This window comes from Cynara cardunculus (assembly GCF_001531365.2).
Source record: "Cynara cardunculus var. scolymus isolate 2C chromosome LG 10, CcrdV1, whole genome shotgun sequence".
In the NCBI taxonomy this organism is placed as follows: Eukaryota; Viridiplantae; Streptophyta; class Magnoliopsida; order Asterales; family Asteraceae; genus Cynara; species Cynara cardunculus.
This window is the reverse complement of record NC_037537.1, coordinates 13,072,906-13,091,441: the sequence shown is the minus strand read 5'-3', so window position 1 is coordinate 13,091,441 and position 18,536 is coordinate 13,072,906. Positions and strand designations below refer to the sequence as shown.

The following is an 18,536-nucleotide window of genomic DNA, read 5'->3' as shown; positions in this document are numbered from 1 at the left end:
TACAACCATACTCCTCGCAAAAAGGTCTTCATGATCAAGAAGAGACGATTATTTATCAAAAACTATGCTTTCTACAAAGTCGTAAGACCATGCACGGTGCATGCCCATGCCTGAAATCGAACTTGAATCTCTCTGTTAAGATATCAAGATGATAAATCGAGATGTATCCATGTGTATAAAATTTGAAAAGTTAGGGTCAAACTACAAAAAAAATGTGAAATAGGGGCAGAAATTTGAAAATTGACTAAAAATAGAAGCAAATTAAAATAAAAATTGAAACTTCGTTGCTTGTTCTCCATTGCTGAAAAATCAACTCAAAAAGATCCTCAACGATTCGGAAAATCATATCTGGTCGGATATTCTTTTCCAAACTGTCAAAATCTTGAAATCCCACCTCCACAAAATCAAATGGGTCCTCTTAAAACCCCCCCAATTTGCAATTCTTCATCCTCAAATTTTTTAAAATGGGTGTTATTGCAGTCACAGATGCCCCTCTTCATGTTCTTGCAGTTGATGACAGCAATCTTGATAGAAAATTGATTGAGCGCCTGCTAAAGACGTTTTCTTATAATGGTAAGCCCTGTTCATTTCATCATTTTTTGAAATGGGTTTTATTCAAATTTTGTGTTGATTCAGATTTGCAATTCTTTTTGCGTTTGCTTGCTGCAGTTACTGCTGTGGATTCTGGAACTAAGGCCTTGGAGTTTTTGGGTCTACAAGATGTTGAAAAACTTCAATCTTTTTCTCCTGAACAATGTCATCCAGTATGAATCCCTTTTTATCTCTCTTTTTTGTTGTTAAAGTTTGCTATTTTTGTTATCCATCCTGTGATCTTTTTAAGCTATCCTTTACCTTCCACCCAGAAACAAGTCAACGTTTGACTTTTGAAATGATCAAATGATTGTAATTCAAGTTGAAATTTACAGGATTGGTTTCTTTGAATTGAAAGAAATGATGAATTCATTAGAGAATATGGAAAACTTCATTAGAGAACCAAGAAAGTTTTTCTAAATTTTGAATTTGCAGAAGTCCAGGTTTGACCACCAAAAGTCAAAATGAAATGTTTCTGATTTTTCAATGATAAAATTGGTTTTGTGAAGGGTTGTTTTATATGGGTTTCTTGTTGATTCTAATGTTGGTTTTGCTTTGTTCTTCAATGAATCCAGGAAGTGAAGGTGAATTTGATTATTACAGATTATTGTATGCCTGGGATGACTGGTTTTGAACTATTGAGAAAAATCAAGGTGAGATTTGATCTTATTTAGTTACTCTTAGTGTTAAAAAATTGCTTGATTTTTAACATCTTTCTCCTAAGATATGGCACGTGTTTCCATGTGCATAAAACCGAGTCATCTTTAGTCATTAATGTGCGATCTAGGGATCGATTAAAGACCGGAAGGCCCATCGGGATTGTGAGGGATCTCTTGGACCCCAGACCTTTAGATTCAAACTTTCCCATGGTTGGATCAGAGCTTGGTCTGTAAAAGGGTCCTGCTATTTAAACCTTTTTAGATCAAATCATAACGTTGAAAACAATGATGTTGATGTGTGTGTATGAGTTATTTTTTGGTTGGGGGTGGGGGTGGGGGGTCATTTAGGTTCACTTAGATGGGAAAACATGGACTAACCAATATAATGTTGTGGTACTTGCAGGAATCAACATCACTGAAAGACATACCAGTTGTGATCATGTCCTCTGAGAATGTCCCATCCAGGATAAATAGGTGAATTCAAATTTACATGTCAAATTACCATTTTACCCTTATCGGTTTTCCTCTCACAATCTATTTCCATCATTTTTGGTAACTTTTTGATCTTGGTTAACAAGTTATTGTTGGGTATGGTTTCCAACATTCCTTCGTTTTGTCTTTGTCGAAAGGCGTTTTAGACATTTGACATTTACGGTAAACTTGGTATTCATTAGATGTTTGGAAGAAGGAGCGGAGGAGTTTTTTCTTAAACCGGTGCGATTGTCAGACGTTGACAAGCTGAAACCGTATTTGTCGAAGAACAAGAGGAAAACCACGAACGAGGAAGATTGTGTTTCAAATGACAAATCTCGAGCAAGGTACACTGATATAGAAGAAAGACAAACATTTACCGAGGATTAGTTTTGCTGGCATTGCCATTGTACGATTGTTGAAGATGAGGTGGTTCCATTATGTGGATGGAAATGCTATCGATTTGCGGAAAACGAGGGTTTTGGTTATAACCCACGATTAGATATTATATTTGAACATTCGGGTTTTACGACTGATCTTTAAAAGAAATTGGGAAAACTCGTCGTTTGTACTAGAAATCTTCTATTTGTTATTCGTTTGTTTTATCCTGTTGCACTTTACTATTCAAAACCATTTTTGAGACAAATTTGGATGTTATACGCATTTAATACAAGGAATCACATAATCGATTAACCATTAAAGCGGTTTATGTAATCTCGTATTGTATGTAACATTCCTGTTTTTGAGTGGCTAAAAAAATAAACAAAAAGATACGTGGTTGTTTTGTGAAAAAGAAAAGTGGTGGTAAATTTTGAATACAGACAAATTCTTAATTTCATTAAAGAGTAACCAAGTTTCACATAGGACTGTTTGGTCCTTGAAGGTGTTCTTTTTCCTAGTTCAGTCCTTATCTTGTGGTGTGAGTTTTGTCTTTTTGAAGAATACTTGTCTCTTGAGAGATACAATACTAAACTTAAAACGTTGTCTCAATGTTGTAAACCTTTCACTTGAAACCGGTGCGATTGTTTGAGGTTGTTGGCTTAGATTCCAACTTCTACGAACATGTTGATGTCTACTTTATGTAGTTACTTTTTCCTGGCTTGTAACAAAAATCATTAATTTTTTTTAGATTTTGAATGAGTAAACTTGGCATCAGAAGAGGAGGTAGAATCCCTTCATGAGTTGGCGATAGAAATAATAGTTCAAGGGTCAGGAAGTGATAGGGAAAAATCTTTTGCCATGAAATTATTTTGATCACACAATTCCAATTTAAACGTAAAGAACCTGATTGAGAAAAGATAAGTTTTGACCTTCTTCTATTTGAAATGAATCTCCGATGAGGTGGTGGTGGTTACCACTGCACAATACGACTTACAACTGCTACTAATTCTCACCAACAACCCTTGATTTCTTCAACTTTTACTAATAGAAACCGACTCTTCCCTTAAATTCAACAACCTCTAAAAAAAATATTCGAGAATAAACAACAAAAAAAAAAAAAAAAAACAAGATCAACTATGAGGTTGAATGAGTAGATTCGAATATTGCCTAGAAAATGAAGTTTCATAGTACATAGTTTTGACAATGATGACGACAACTATAAATAAAATACAAATATACAAAGAGGAATTGGAGACAAGGATTTGTAAAAACCAACCACACCCACTAGAATCCGAGGTTCACATTTATGATGATATTTTTCAACCAAAATGGCATAGTGAGAATAGCCAAATACTTGTATGATTCATTAGTTGTACATATCGGCTCTTTTAACTCGTGCCATAAAATATTTTAACTAGTTGAACCAAATAATTTGATAACATTAAGACATAATTTCAGATGTTGAGAACTAAATGTCTACAAAAAGAACTTCAATGACCAAAGTGAAACTTTGTTAACATTAACGATATTAGCCCAAAAAAAGCTGTTTTGTTGAATTGAAAGTAGTGTGTTGTACCAACCATCAAGTTAAAAACATCACGAAAGAAAGTAGCCTCTTCATATGTCTGGGCCTTGAATAAAACAAATCTTCGAGGGCTCTGTTTAGGCCTTTCTCGAAGAAGATGAAAGGAAGTTGAGAAGCTTGTTGACACTTTCTCATGTCAAATTCCAAAAAACAGCAAGAGGTTCTCCACTATTCTTTGACTCGTATTAGAGCATCCCAAAGTATAAGTTTGTAGTGGTTATTTTCCTTTTGCCACATCAAAACTCCTCGATGCAAAACCCTTCCAAAAGATTTTTGACAATTGACATTTTACATTTATCCCAACCTACTTGAATTGTTTTATAAAGCCCCGTCCTTTAAATAACTATTGTAAACCCATTTAAAAAGAATAATGAATACATTGGGTTAACCGTTAGTCCATCGTATCCAAAATTTGTAGAATCTTATTTGGGTTCTTCGTAAAATATTATATAATGTTTATGTTGGAATACGGGTGCCATACATGCAACAACATTAACTATATTTCTCCAAGAATCCATACAAAACAGGATATGATGGGTATTCAAATTTTTATGTTTAACAAGAAACAACCTTTGTTGTCATTTTTGAATCTTAGCTCAAATTTTCGGACTGTTGTCTCCACGGTATCAATATGAACGAATCTAATCATGTTCTTCCTCAGATGAAAAAAAAATGCAATTATCTTCTTTCTTTGTGTTGCTAGGCACAATTGATTAGGAGAGATGGTCGTTAATATGGGAGAAAGGGAGGTTATGAGTTTTCTCAAAACTAGGGTTTCAAAAGCACTAGTAAAAACCATCCTTTAGCTTCTTTATATACTAAAGAGTTTTATCATACGGTAACTGGTCGGGCTATTACTATCACCTTTAGACTAATAAAAATGGGCCACAAAGCAAGTATACAATATGGCTCAATATCGTCTTTCCAAGTAATAAAGTGGTACAAGTACCGGATTATCGTCCACGAGGATTGTAGCAAAAGTTAAATAAGAGTCTAATAAAAGAAAAGATTTCAGATGACGAAAATGAAGACTTCAGGTTGATTCTGAGTTAACACAGATAATATAACAGAATAATAAAGGTAGCACGGGTGTAAGATTTGGGGTGAAACGTAAACACAAAATCCAGCAGACAAAGCTGTAGAAGAACTAGTTCCACCATCTATCTTGAAGGTATTCCTCTCGGACTTCACCTTTGCATTATATTATAGCTTGGCAACCATATCTCTATGTGGTGTTTAGACCAGAGATAGTAGCAAAATGGTGTCTTCAAGATATATGGCTAAACAAATATCTTTGTTAAAAATCACTATTTCGAGCTGATTCCCATATCATTCAAGTTGGCGTGTTCTTGATAGTTCATCTCTGAATCTATCACACTTTGACACTTTTAGAGAGTGACCAACTCGTCGGGAGTTAAGTTTGAAAAACATAAATGGCTGTCGGTAACTTTCTCAAGTCTACCTCTTATATCATTCAAGCTGACGTGCTTATCTTGGCTTATCTTTAAGTCCATGACACTTTAACACTTTCAAAGTGATCAACTCGTCAAGAAGTGTGCTTGGTTTTATAAAACTTGAATGAAATAGTGGAACATTGCTATTGCGAAACAAAGTCCACTTTCATTTGGTTTAAAATTTCACCCTTTACCCTACACCCGAGCTAATGGAATTAGCTACTCATTACGGAAAGTAAATGACATAAATAAATGACATAAAGTAAAGACATGAATGTAAATAACTGAAATGTAAATGACTGAATATAAATGATAGAAAGTAAAGACGAGAAGTAAATGATAATAAAAATAAATAAATAAAAGACTGCTAATGCTACAGCACTTTAAGACGAAGAACAATATTTAAATAAAAACTTAAAAGTTTGCATAAATATAAACTAAGAGTTTGAGAGTGTTTTGGAGCAAAAGATGGAAGATCAAGTGTCCAGGAGTGGTTCTAAAGAGGCACCCCAAGGCCCTCTTTTATACCCACAATTCAACTAAAGACAAAAACATAAAAATGGGTGAAAGTACACATGAAGACACAAGGAAAGGAGGTATCATCTCCATCACAAAATGTCATCAAAAAGTCCTCTCCAACTCTTTTCACCAGCTGTTTGAGGGAAAAACAACGGTTCTTTCAGCTAAGACTTCCTTCATGAAAATGGATGAACTATCAAGCACTTCTCCAAAAAGCCAAACCGGATCAGATCAATGTTGCTGGAATGCTGCAGCATCATAGTGCAGTATTTGTGAGTCAAAAAATGTCATCTACTCCTAATTTGTTGTAAAAACAAATCCATCACCATATTTAGCTCCAAACATAATAAATGAAAAATATGGAAGTAAAAATGACTCAAGGTTGGGATAAACTAGAAGAATCTACCTATAAAACAAAGGAAAAGGGTACTTTAAGCATGTAATAAAACATGCTTATCACACCCCCAAACTTAAAGTGTTGCTTGTCCCCAACCAACCAAATGACAACAAAAAAAGGACTCAATATAGTAAAATATACAAGATTAGGGCAGTAAGTGCACACACAACACAAAACATATCATTATGAACATCATAGCCCTTCATAGATTTTTAGCAAACCATTCATACCCTACTTCTTATGTATGACCATATGCTAGCACTAGTCTTTTCTTTAATGAACTCAACACACCTCTTTTTGATAAGGTCAATAGGACTTGTTTAAGGTTTTCCTCTCTTTTGGCTATTTTCTTTTCTCACTTTGCCTTTTTTCTTTTTATGCTTCATCATTCAATTTTTTAAATTTTTGGCACTTTGTGCTCTTTATGATGAAAGCATGCACATTGCCCCTATAGGACATTTTTGTGCTTCAAAACAGATCCCACAAAGGCTTTAGAGCTTTGCTCTTTTGGTATTGAAGTTGTGGCTTTTGTGGTATACCCTCCTCCAAACTTGGAACTTTGATAATGCCCTCATTGGCTATGTTGGGTGGATAGTGTGTATAAGGCTACAAGTGGCTATTATGAGAGTTATACATGAAAAATGGCCTAAATCATACCCCTTTGTGCATTGGTGTGTGAGTGGAATTTTGCTCAAGAAAAGACACATGCTAGTTCTAGCAAGAACACAATTAGTAAGTGAATGGCTATTTACCCTCAAATTTATTTAGGCTATGTTATCAAAATTATATGCAATGATCATGCAATCAAGTATGAAAATAAAACTAAAAATTAAGAAAACTATCCCAAGACTCAAACTAAAAATAAATTTTGGAAGCTAAAGATGAATGAATGAACCTGTCCTACTCCAAAGGAGTAGGCTGTGTGGCATGTGGCTCCATGGCTGCATCTATGGCTGCATTCTTTAGCCTTTGGTTCTCCTTCTTCAGTCTCTTGTTCTCATCCTTTAGGCTTTTCAGCTTCTTTCCCATCTTCTTCAACTTTTTGCCCACCATCTCCTCCACTTTCTGCTTCATGTCCTTCATTTCTTTCTTCCCCTGCCTCTGTCCTCTCAGAATCTGCTTCCTCACCTCATCCTTCAGCTTATCCATCTTCTCCAAAGATTCAGACCTTTGCTTCAACATGCTGTCTATCAGGTGGCTGTTTTGAGACATCAAGTCCTGAATCATTCCCATCAAATCCACAGGTCCCATACTTTTGCTTGTCCTCTCCCTCAGTCTTGACACAGCCTTTAAGTCTATGATAGACCTCTCTGCTCCTTCTTTGATGATGACATCTTCCTTGAAAACAGGTACTCCCTCACTCTTYATCAACCTGTCAATGACCCCAGGGAGATACAACTTCCCTTGGGTCCTATTAGCACAATACACAATAGCCTTGTGTAATATCTCACCCACATTAATAGTTTTACCCTTTAGAATGCAATACAGCAAGACCATCCTTTTAACATTAAGGGAACTGTCATGGGTTGTAGGGTGCAGAGAGGGCTTGACAAAATTGACCCATACATTAGCATTTGGGGTCAAATTGGCAGCCTTGAAGACCCTAAGTGAAAATTTTGAATGATGCTCCCATGTGGTGCCTGGTCTTGCCACTGCCTCACAGAGTTTATTAAGTTTGGACTCAGAGGCAGTGTGCTTAAGGGTCTCAAAGTCTGAATTGAAGTGAGTGGTGAGACCTAAGACATTGTTCAATGTCTCATCATCAAAGGACAAGCATACACCTCTAACCTTGATTAAACAAGAATTGCTAGCAGCAACCTCATCATAGAACTCTCTAATGAGTGAGAGATTGTAAGAGCTATGTACCTCACAGAAGCTTTGCCATCCCAAGTTACTAATTACCTCCTTGATAAATGGGCATTCTTTCACACTTCTATGATCAAAACCTTTGTTGGGCCAAGTAGTCTTGTCTTTGAATTTCTCAAACAGGGCCTTGGCTTTGACAGAACTTAAACCCTCCAAAGGTAGTATGGATCTTTTTATGATTGCTGGAGTAGAGGAAGTGGCAGTAGGATGCTGTTTGGATGCTGCAACATTCTGTGACTGTCTTGTGGTTCTTCTAGGAGAATCTTCCAAGGCTACTTTCTTGCCTTTGGCAACAGCAGCCACCTTCTTCTTCTTGAGGGAAGGACCAGTGGTTTGAGAGGTTTTCTTGGCTGCCTTCTTTCCCAAAGCCTTCCTCTTTTTAGTGGGACGCTCCTTTTAAGTGGGACTAGGAGAGGCCAGAGTCTCAACAGCCTCTAACAAAGCATCCATAGAGGTCTGTTCTTCAGTCCCCTATTTAGAAGGGTCTACCCTCATTTTGGCCAAGATATCATAATGACCTCAAAGTCCTTGCTTTGAGGTGCGGCCTCAACATGTTCTTGAATAGGGGCATGAGTGGTCTTATCATTCCAAGGAAGCAAATAAACCCTTCATAAGTCTACTGCCTTAGTGGCATCATCTTCAGAATCAGATGTTACATAATCTTCCACAATGACAATAGGGTTGAATATTACCTCAATGTCATGCTCAGGTTCATCCACAGGAGGCTCATTGAGATCATTGATTTGCACCCTTCTTTGGCTTGATTCTTGCATAGGAGGTCCTGCCATGGTGGAAGATGAAGGGCCAGCCGGCTGTGGAGGAGTAGAAACAACCTCTTCTTCACTCAATGATGGGGAACTACTGTTTTCACTAAGTTCTACCAACTCTGGTTCTTCATTTGATGGTAGAACAACAGCCCTCCTACGATTACTTCTTCGAACAGGCGCCCTTGGTGGAGGTCGGACAACAGTTCTCTTGACTCTAGCCATGGTGGAGAAAGCAAATGAATGAAGATGGAAAGAAAAAAATAGAGGGGGGGTGGTATGTGACAGCAGGCTGCGGCAATGGTGATGGTTTAGGGCGGTGATTTCTTAGAGTGATGGGGGAGAGTAAAGGAGGGAAGAGTGGGGGTGCTTGAAAGGGTGGTTTAAGAAAAGGTGACAGTTAATGATGGTTTCTAGAAGCAATTAGTGGGTTTAGGGGGTTATGGCCGACAGTTTTCACAAACCAAGTACAAGGTCATTAAAATTTAAAGCACCCTCATTAATTGAGACACAACCCTCAAACCCCAACCTTTCACTATGTGACATTTTGACCCCAACTATTTTGATAAGTGACAATTTTCACCCTTGACCGAAAAGGTAGGTGATGATGGTGTAAGAGGTGATGTAGTGTACCTTGTACTCATTTGTACTACCCTAGACCAATACTTTGTATTTATCCTTAACCCATCTCTCTTCCTCTCTTTTCTTTTCAAAAACTAGGCGCCAAACTTCCCAAACACCACAAAAACAATATTTTTCAAGAAAAATTTAAAAATAAGGCTCAACCCACTTTTCCCATTTCACACAAAAAACTGCAGGCCTAGAATGCTACAGCATTATGAGCAGTTCACCTATTTTTATTCAAAATCACACTAAACCTCAAAAACTTTAAAACATAAACAACCTATGAAATTAAAACTTATTTACAAACAAAGGTGGACTTTTAAGAAGTCCAAGGGGGATTTTTGAGATTTTTAGCAAGGGGCAGCACAGCTCTCAGAGTGTTGTTCTGAGACTGCTGCCGGATCATGGCACACTTTTACCCGTTGGCCATCTACTTTGAAAATAGAGTTATCTTCCGGGTTTACCAAGTCCACTGCTCCATAAGGATACACTTTAAAAACAAAAAAATGCCCAGACCATCTAGACTTAAGTTTTCCAGGGAATAACTTTAGTCTAGAATTAAATAAAAGAACATGCTGGCCTTCTCTCAACTCTCTGTGTTGTATTCTTTTGTCATGCCAACTTTTTGTTTTCTCTTTATAGAGCTTGGCATTTTTATAGGACAACAGCCTATGTTCATCCAGTTCACATAGTTGCAGCTTCCTTTTCAAACCAGCATCTTTTAAAGAAAAATTTAATTCTTTTATGGCCCAATATGCTTTATGCTCAAGCTCTAACGGAAGATGGCAAGCCTTGCCATAGACTAGCTTGTATGCGGACATACCAATTGGTGTTTTGTAAGCGGTTCTGTATGCCCATAAAGCATCATTTTGTTTAAATGCACAATCCTTCCTGTTAGGCTTGACAACTTTTTCCAAAATACTTTTTATTTCTCTGTTGGACAACTCTGCTAAGCCATTTGTCTGTGGGTGATAAGCTGTGGCTGTTTTGTTGTTAACATTATATTTTGTAAGAACTCCATTTAACAAATTATTTATAAAATGGGTACCCTCATCACTTATTAAGGCTCTGGGGGTACCAAACCGTGTAAAAATTTGCTTTTGAAGGAACTTAACCACAGTCTTGGCATCGTTTGAAACACAAGCCACATCTTCTACCCGTTTTGAGACATAATCTACAGCAACCAGTATGTATTGGCAGTTATTTGATGGGGGGAAATGACCCATAAAATCTATTCCCCAAACATCAAATAACTCAACTTCTAGGATCCCATGTAGTGGCATTTCATTTCTTTTAGAAATGGAACCACACCTTTGGCATTTATTGCACCTTTGTGCAAAGTTATGTGAATCCTTGAAGAGAGTAGGCCAATAGAAACCAGACTGTAGAACCTTGGCAGCAGTTCTCTATCCTCCAAAATATCCTCCATAAGGAGCTTGATGACATTGATACAAAACCTTTGCCACCTCAGATTCAGGAATACACCTTCTCAAAAGCTGATCTGCACCAAGTTTGAATAAAAATGGGTCATCCCAAAAATAATATTTGATATCATGAAAAAATTTCTTGAGCATGTGGCTTGAATATTCAGATGGTTTGATGCCACAAGCTAAGAAGTTTGCTATATCCGCAAACCAAGGTGCCTTTTGTTGTAGCACCATCAAGATTCTCTCATCCGGGAAGGTCTCTATGATGTCACCTTCCCCTATCTTAGGTTTCTCTAACCTAGATAAATGGTCTGCTACCTGATTCTCCACACCCTTCCTATCACGTATTTCCAAGTCAAATTCCTGTAATAACAACACCCACCTTATCAACCTAGGCTTTGCATCTTTTTTTGAAATCAAATATTTAATGGCTGCATGAACAGTATGCACAATCACTTTAGTCCCCATTAAGTATGATCTAAATCTCTCAAATGCAAACACTACAACCAATAATTCTTTTTCTGTGGTGGTGTAGTTTATCTGTGCTTCATTCAAAATTTTACTTGCGTAATAAATTGAATGAAACACCTTCTCTCTTCTCTGACCTAAAACAGCACCAACCGCCCAATCGCTCGCATCACACATAATTTCAAAAGGTTTGTTCCAGTCTGGAGCAACTACCACTGGTGAAGTAATCAGGGCTTTCTTCAAAGTTTTGAATGCATTTCTACATTCATCATTAAAATCAAATTTTTGGTCATGTTGTAGGAGTAAACATAAAGGTTTTGAAATTTTTGAAAAATCCTTTATGAATCTTCTCTAAAATCCTCCATGACCCAAAAAACTCCTAATTCCTTTAACAGTGGTAGGTTCTGGTAGTTTTTCAATAACTTCGAGTTTTGCTTTATCTACCTCCACTCCTTTTTTGAGATTAAGTGCCCTACAACAATTCCTTCCTTAACCATGAAGTGACATTTCTCCCAGTTGAGGAGTAAATCAGTTTTCTCACACCTCTCAAGACTATTTTTTAAATTGTCCAAACAGTTGTCAAAAGATGACCCATATACAAAAAAATCATCCATAAATATTTCAATGGATTTTTCAAGAATATCTGAAAATATGGACATCATATACCTTTGAAAGGTGGCAGGAGCATTGCACAGTCCAAATGGCATTCTTCTGAAAGCAAAGGTGCCATAAGGACATGTGAAGGTGGTCTTTTCCTGGTCCTCGGGAGAAATAGCTATCTGATTATAACCTGAATAGCCATCTAAGAAACAGTAGTACTCTTTGCTGGCTAATCTGTCCAACATTTGATCAATGAAAGGTAGTGGAAAATGGTCTTTTTGAGTAGCCTTGTTCAGTCTCCTATAGTCCATGCATATTCTCCAACCAGAGACAACTCTGGTAGGGATGCGTTCATTTTTCTCATTTGTGATGACTATGAACCCTCCTTTCTTGGGAACACACTGAACCAGACTAACCCAAGAACTACTGGCTATCGGGAAGATAATTCCTGCATTTAACCATTTCAAAATTTCCTTTTTTACTACCTCTTTCATGATAGGATTCAGCCTTCTTTGAGGTTCTATGGATGTGAAATTTTTGTCCTCTAAGATGATCTTATGTTGACAAATTGAGGGACTAATCCCTTTAAGGTCAACAATGGTCCATCCTAAAGCCTTTTGTGCATTTTCAACATATCCACAAGTTTCTTCTCTTGATGAAAGTCTAGGGTAGATGAAATAATGACAGGCAATTTGCCTTCTTCTCCTAGAAAATCATATTTCAGATGGGATGAGAGTTTCTTTAACTCCAGGTCTGGTGGTGATACTATGGATGGGATGAAGTCTTTTTCTCATTATTCTCCAAAAGTTCAAAAGCTGACACCTCTAATGGCACAAAATCATTTCCTATTGCCTCTACTTTCTCAACAATCTCTTCTTCTAATTCCTCTACACTCTCTTATTCCAACCTAAGGTTTTCCTGAATTCCTTCCTCAACAACCTCTTCTTCTATTTCAGCTATGCCCGAACACTCTTCCAGATAATCAGGGTATTTTAAGGAGTTGAAGACATTAAATGTGACCTTTTGGTCTTGAAGCCTCATGGTCAACTCTCCTTTCTGGACATCTATCAAAGTTCTTCCAGTGGCTAAGAAAGGTCTCCCTAAAATAATCGGAATGTCCTTATCAGCCTCAAAGTCTAAAATGATAAAATCTGCCGGAAATGTGAACTTATCAACCTGTACCAACACATCTTCTATCTTTCCCTTAGGGTATGTAATGGACTTATTTGCCAACTGGAGTGTGACTGTGGTGGGTCTAGCTTCTCCTATGCCTAAGGTGTTAAAGACAGACAAAGGCATGAGGTTAATACTAGCTCCTAAGTTAGATAGGGCTTTCCCTATCTCCTTCCCACCTATTGAACAAGAAATGGTAAAGCTCCCTGGATCATTAAGCTTAGGGGGAATGCTATTGGTCAAAAGTGCACTACATCCTTCGGTAAGAGCTACAGTCTCATACTCAATCAACTTCTTCTTCTTGTTTAAGATATCCTTCAAAAACTTAGCATAACTAGGCATTTGCTCAATTGCCTCAACAAGGGGTATGTTGATGTGCAATTCTTTACACACATCCAATAATTTCTTAAAAATGCAATTCCTTTTTCTGATTCCTCAACCTTTGGGGGTAAGGAACATAAGGAGGAATTGGTTTTATCACATTCTTACTTGGAGGTGTTGAGCAAGATGGGTCTTGAATGCCCTGAGTCTTTGTGGTGCTCTTTGGTGGTTCTGGTGGAATCTTAGTATCAAGCTTAGGGGTCTCTACAACCTCAGTTCCTTCTGAATTCTTTAGAGTTTCTTCTGGAAAAAGTAAAGGGAAATCTGATCTAAGGGGAACAAGAGTGGTGGTCTCAGATGTTTGCTTTTCTAGAGGTGGGACCGGTCCTTCTTTGAGAGGGACCGATACCGGATTACTAGTTTCTGACAGTCTTGGCGTACTATCTTTCTGCACTTTCTCTGTCAACTCCTTTTCACTCCTAAGAGTCACTACTTTCACATGCTTCTTTCCTAGATCTCTAGGGACTTCTGTATTACTGGGCAAGGTCCCAAAGGCTCGACTGCTTTGGTTAAGTGCAAGTTGACTGACCTGAGTCTCTAAATTCCTGATGGCAGCACTTTGTTGATTAATCAAAGCTTGATTTTGTGCTTGGTAAGGGAGCCAACACTATACGCAGAATTCCAGTTGGCCATTGAGAATTTTTAGAAGAGAGAGATTTTACGTTTTGGTGAGAGAGAGAGAAACAAAAATTGTGAGATTTTGGATGATCGTTTGATTGGAAAAACAATCAGTTGGCTCTGATACCAATTGTTGATCCCAGATCTCTCAATAACACTAATAATCGAGTTAAAAATAACCAAATTATARTGTTTTAATGAACAAAGTGATGAACACTCAAGAATAAATTATGAACATCAAAGAACAATTTTGAGTGTCAAAGCTTTCACTTTATTAATAAAAAAAACATAAAAGCGACATTTAATACAATAAGCCTAATCACCTATTTATACTAGTAAGCTAATTAAAAGATAACTATCTAGTGAGACTATTTAGCTAATCTTCTATTAACGTATAGTGTTTATCTAAACTATTGATAAGCTATAATTTTAAGATGAATTTGAAATCCAGCTGTCGACTTGTCATCTCCAGCTGTCGACTTGTCATCTCCAGCTGTCTTTCATGGGATGATGTACCAACCTTATCTTCATATCTTCATCGTATGCCTCTGGTTGAATTGCTGAAGAAAACTCTAAGTGTTGTTAATCAGAGGGGTGATGAAGATGCTCTTTCCATCGCATCTCTGGTTGTTCATCGACCCTCTGGTTGTTCTCCAGACTTGGTCAATTCTGCCTTGATGTCTTCATCGGTCTTCTGGTTCTTCATCACTTATTGTTTTTCCATTACTTTTACACTTTATGGATTATGGGGTCTAACAATATGGAATCCGGGTAAGTCTTGAATGCAAAGAACTTTGAATCCGATCAAGAAATAAGCGATTTAGACCAAAATAATCCGATCAAAACACAACAAAAACACAAAACAAATTTTTTTCACTCAAAAATGGATCAAAACCTGACTTTTTGATAACTTTTTCAAGAACACCAAAAACTTTTTAAAATCACTAATTTGAGCAAATCTTGAAAACGATCAAACAAATCATAAATTTTGTGAATAACAAAGATTAACTAAACAATTACGCACACACTGATCATGATTTTAACATCAGAACACGAAAATTTGAAAGATTTACGGATCAAAGTCATAAAAAAATGAAGAACACAATAAGAACACAAGATGAACAGAAAATAATTTCCAGAAATTTTCTTCAAAGTATGATTTCTTCTTCTGAATTCACTGTATTCCAGCTCTGATACCAATTGTGAGTCCCACAATACGATCAATCTTCAATATTCAACATTCAAGAATCCATGGCAATCTTCATATAACCATGTTAAGAACATCAAGAACAAGTCGAGAGAAAAAGTCAATTGGTGAAACTCTATATTTCACTATGAAGTATACATAGATATTACAAATGAGCTCCTTACACTTACAATCACTAGAAGACAAAGTATTTATAGGGTCAAACATTAAACCCTCTAGTCAAAGTCAACTATGACATACAAAGTCAAAGTAACTAAAAAACAATTATTTATCTTTCAAGATGAATACAATTTATCACTAAAATCAATCCTAATATTTACTCTTATCAAACTTCATAAACTTCTTCTTCTTTTCGAACCTCTTCTAAAACTTCTGTGTCAACAAAGCAAGTTTCTTTGAGAACTCTCTGATGTTATCATCTGAGTCAGTAAAGGAATCTTCAGTTGACTCACTCTTAGTCTGTTCAGATAATTCTGTCTTCAAAGATTTAGAGCTCTTTCCTTCTGATTTGACCTTTCCTTACTTCCTCAACAAAAGAGCTAAGGAGTCAGCCACCTTCTTCTTTTCAGTCATTAACACTCTCACAGTTTCCTCTTGTTTGTATAGGATACTGCACTGATCATGAATGTCTTCTTCAAACATATTCTTGTTCATTTGCAGATTAACTGCAAGAGAGTTCCATTCCGACCTCAAATTCTTCAAAAACTTGTAGTTAATCTCAGAGATGGAATTCTGAACACCATTCCTCCTCAGGTCATTCAGAATAACGTTGAATCTATTGTAGGATTCAGTAATGGTTTCATTCTCACGATCCCTGAATCCTTCATAAGCATTGATGCACTGATTCATCCATGTCTGAATAGACTTTTCACTTCCCAACATTTGCTTCTCCAACTCATCCCACAACTCTTTTGTTGAACCTCTGCTATCAACTCGGTTGAAAAGTTCATTAGGAATGACCATTAACATATAAGTCAACGCTTTCTTGTTAATGAGGACCCTTTCTTTCTCAGTTTTAGTGTAATACTTTGGATCTTTCTTTATCTTGGAAGCAGGCACGACTATCCCATCAACGGTAGTCTGCTCAGGTAGATCCATATAACTAATGAGAGGTCCATTTTTTATCGATTCCATTAGCTTTTCATCCTTATTGTCAAGGAAATGAACCATCCGAACTTTCCATTGTAAGTATTCTCCGACATCAAGAATTGAAGGCTTAGAGTCAAATCCGATACTCAACATATCTTTCGACATCTTTCATACTTGAAAATGATCTTTTCAGAAATATAGACAAAGACTGGATTTGAAATCTTCAGGAATAATGTCCCCCTCTTAAGAAAATTGAAGCACCCCACTTCCCTTAGAAAAATACCTTCATCGAACAAGACTTCACCGGTGAAAGGAGTTATCGGACAAGGAAATTGAGATATCCGGACAAAGAATGAAATGTTATCCGGACAAAGAATAAGAATTCTATCCGGAAAAGATTGAAAAGACTATCCGGTCAACAAACAAGGATGTTGTCTGAACAAGTATGTCATCGGAAAACAAATATAGCAATATCCGTACATGGAACACTTCATCAGACAAAGGATAAAGAATTATCCGGTTAACACAGAAACACCTCTCTAGACAAGGATATGTCCGATGAGCCCGGGGCTCTGACCGCGTGCCTGTTGAAGAATGAGCCAACTAAGCTATCCGGACAGTAAAGTGTCCGATGAGATCACTTGAACAAATGAATCAATATAGTAATGGTATCATGACACAATAAGATATTGAATTAATCAGACAAGTCAATGAGCGATAACAAAGGTATCCGAACAAGACTAATCCGGTGAACAATTCCAAAATCATCTAAGTCTTAAGAAGTGACCTATGAAAAGAACTCAATAACACATAAATTCAACGTCCGGGGAGCAACCTTATCGGATGATGAATGTATTCAACGTCCGGATTAAAGAACACTTAAACCCAGAAATTCAGAAATCGCTCAAAAACAGACAAAAACTACAATTTGATGCAATTTGCTTATACAGATAGGTTCACAATAAATGCATAAACAAATTGAACACAACAATTACAACAAAAACAGATCAAAATAGCATAAAATTGATCAAAAATGTCCAAGAACAGTAACCAATGAGTTCGAAACAGAAATTTGCAAATTCAGCAACAAATCGAATCCAAATCCAATTCTGTCAATCTTATTAGGCTCTGATACCAATTGTGACCCCAAATTATCAAGTCTAAACAATCAATTCATCAATTAAGATCAAGCACAGGTTGATGAATCAAATCTGTCGGCAAGCTTGTATTCATAAAACGTAGAGTACATGTTCTTGATCACTCAATTTCTCTTAATCTCAATCTGTGTATGCGTATGAATTTGACAAAATCAATCAACTAACAAAACTAACAACTAACTATTTATACCAGCTTCCTAAAACAAGAAAGGTTAACTAACCTTCTATAAAAGGAAACTACATTACAAAGCATATTAAAACATTTTAAGCATAGAGACTTGAATATAACATTTTTGTTCCAACAGAAATAATGTGACATACCACTTTTCACATTTGCATATAATCATGTATTTCATATATTAAGAAATACAATAACACAACTTCGGTCCCAATAGTACAAGAAACTAAATTACAGAATTTACAGCTCAAAAATCCCAAAAATAACATTCTTGTACTCCACTTGTATAAAATAACTAGTATTCCAAAAATCCATCAAATATCATGCTGATCTTCATAGAATAAGTAAGCACAATAGGAAAATAAATTAACATTTTCCCCTTCACCTTATCCCTGGACATGCCCTGACCTGCAGTGCATATTTTTTAAATACAAAATGAGGGTTAGACCTTGAGGTCTAGTGAGAAATTTCCTGTCTTTGCAATTACAAGGTGAAAATCACCAAAACCTGTTATAAAATCACATTTGAACATCCAACAACTTTGGTAAAATTTAATTCCAGTGATACAAACCAACTGCAAGTGATAAATGCGATCTTACCACATTGGAAAATATAATATAACCACTCAGGTTCTCATAGACATTCGGTACATCGCTCCCAAAGCTCTTAAATTTCATAAAAAATCAAAGCTTGTAATCTTAACTTTTAAAAGAAATATCATCAACCAGAGCTCTTGGTTATTAACTAAAGCTTTTAAAATAAGAACTATTTTGAACTCAAATTAAAATTGAATTTAATAATATCCAAAAATCCTCCGGGTTTTTATTTCAATTCTTAACTTTTTGGAACAGTCAAAATATAATATCGAATCTCCCAAAAACATTTGTTATTAGAAACAAAGGCAATTAATGCCTCTGGCTATAAGAC

The 18,536-nt window shown here is 36.4% G+C and overlaps 1 protein-coding gene across 1 annotated transcript; it reads left to right on the top strand.

Annotated features, from left to right (window-relative positions):
- Positions 1 to 402: 402 nt before the first annotated feature.
- LOC112519368 (two-component response regulator ORR9-like) lies at positions 403 to 2,367 on the top strand. Its single transcript, XM_025127438.1, has 5 exons — positions 403 to 573; positions 670 to 764; positions 1,167 to 1,244; positions 1,654 to 1,724; positions 1,925 to 2,367. Exons 1-5 carry the CDS (start codon positions 465 to 467, stop codon positions 2,109 to 2,111), a joined length of 540 nt encoding a protein of 179 aa, XP_024983206.1. The 5' UTR covers positions 403 to 464; the 3' UTR covers positions 2,112 to 2,367.
- Positions 2,368 to 18,536: the final 16,169 nt, after the last annotated feature.

Excerpts from the sequence above, each read along its gene's own strand:
- LOC112519368 (XM_025127438.1), top strand. The coding sequence starts at position 465 with ATGGGTGTTATTGCAGTCACAGATGCCCCTCTTCATGTTCTTGCAGTT. Across the intron at positions 1,245-1,653 it reads AACTATTGAGAAAAATCAAG|GAATCAACATCACTGAAAGA; the intron begins GTGAGATTTGAT and ends TGGTACTTGCAG. Across the intron at positions 1,725-1,924 it reads GTCCCATCCAGGATAAATAG|ATGTTTGGAAGAAGGAGCGG; the intron begins GTGAATTCAAAT and ends GGTATTCATTAG.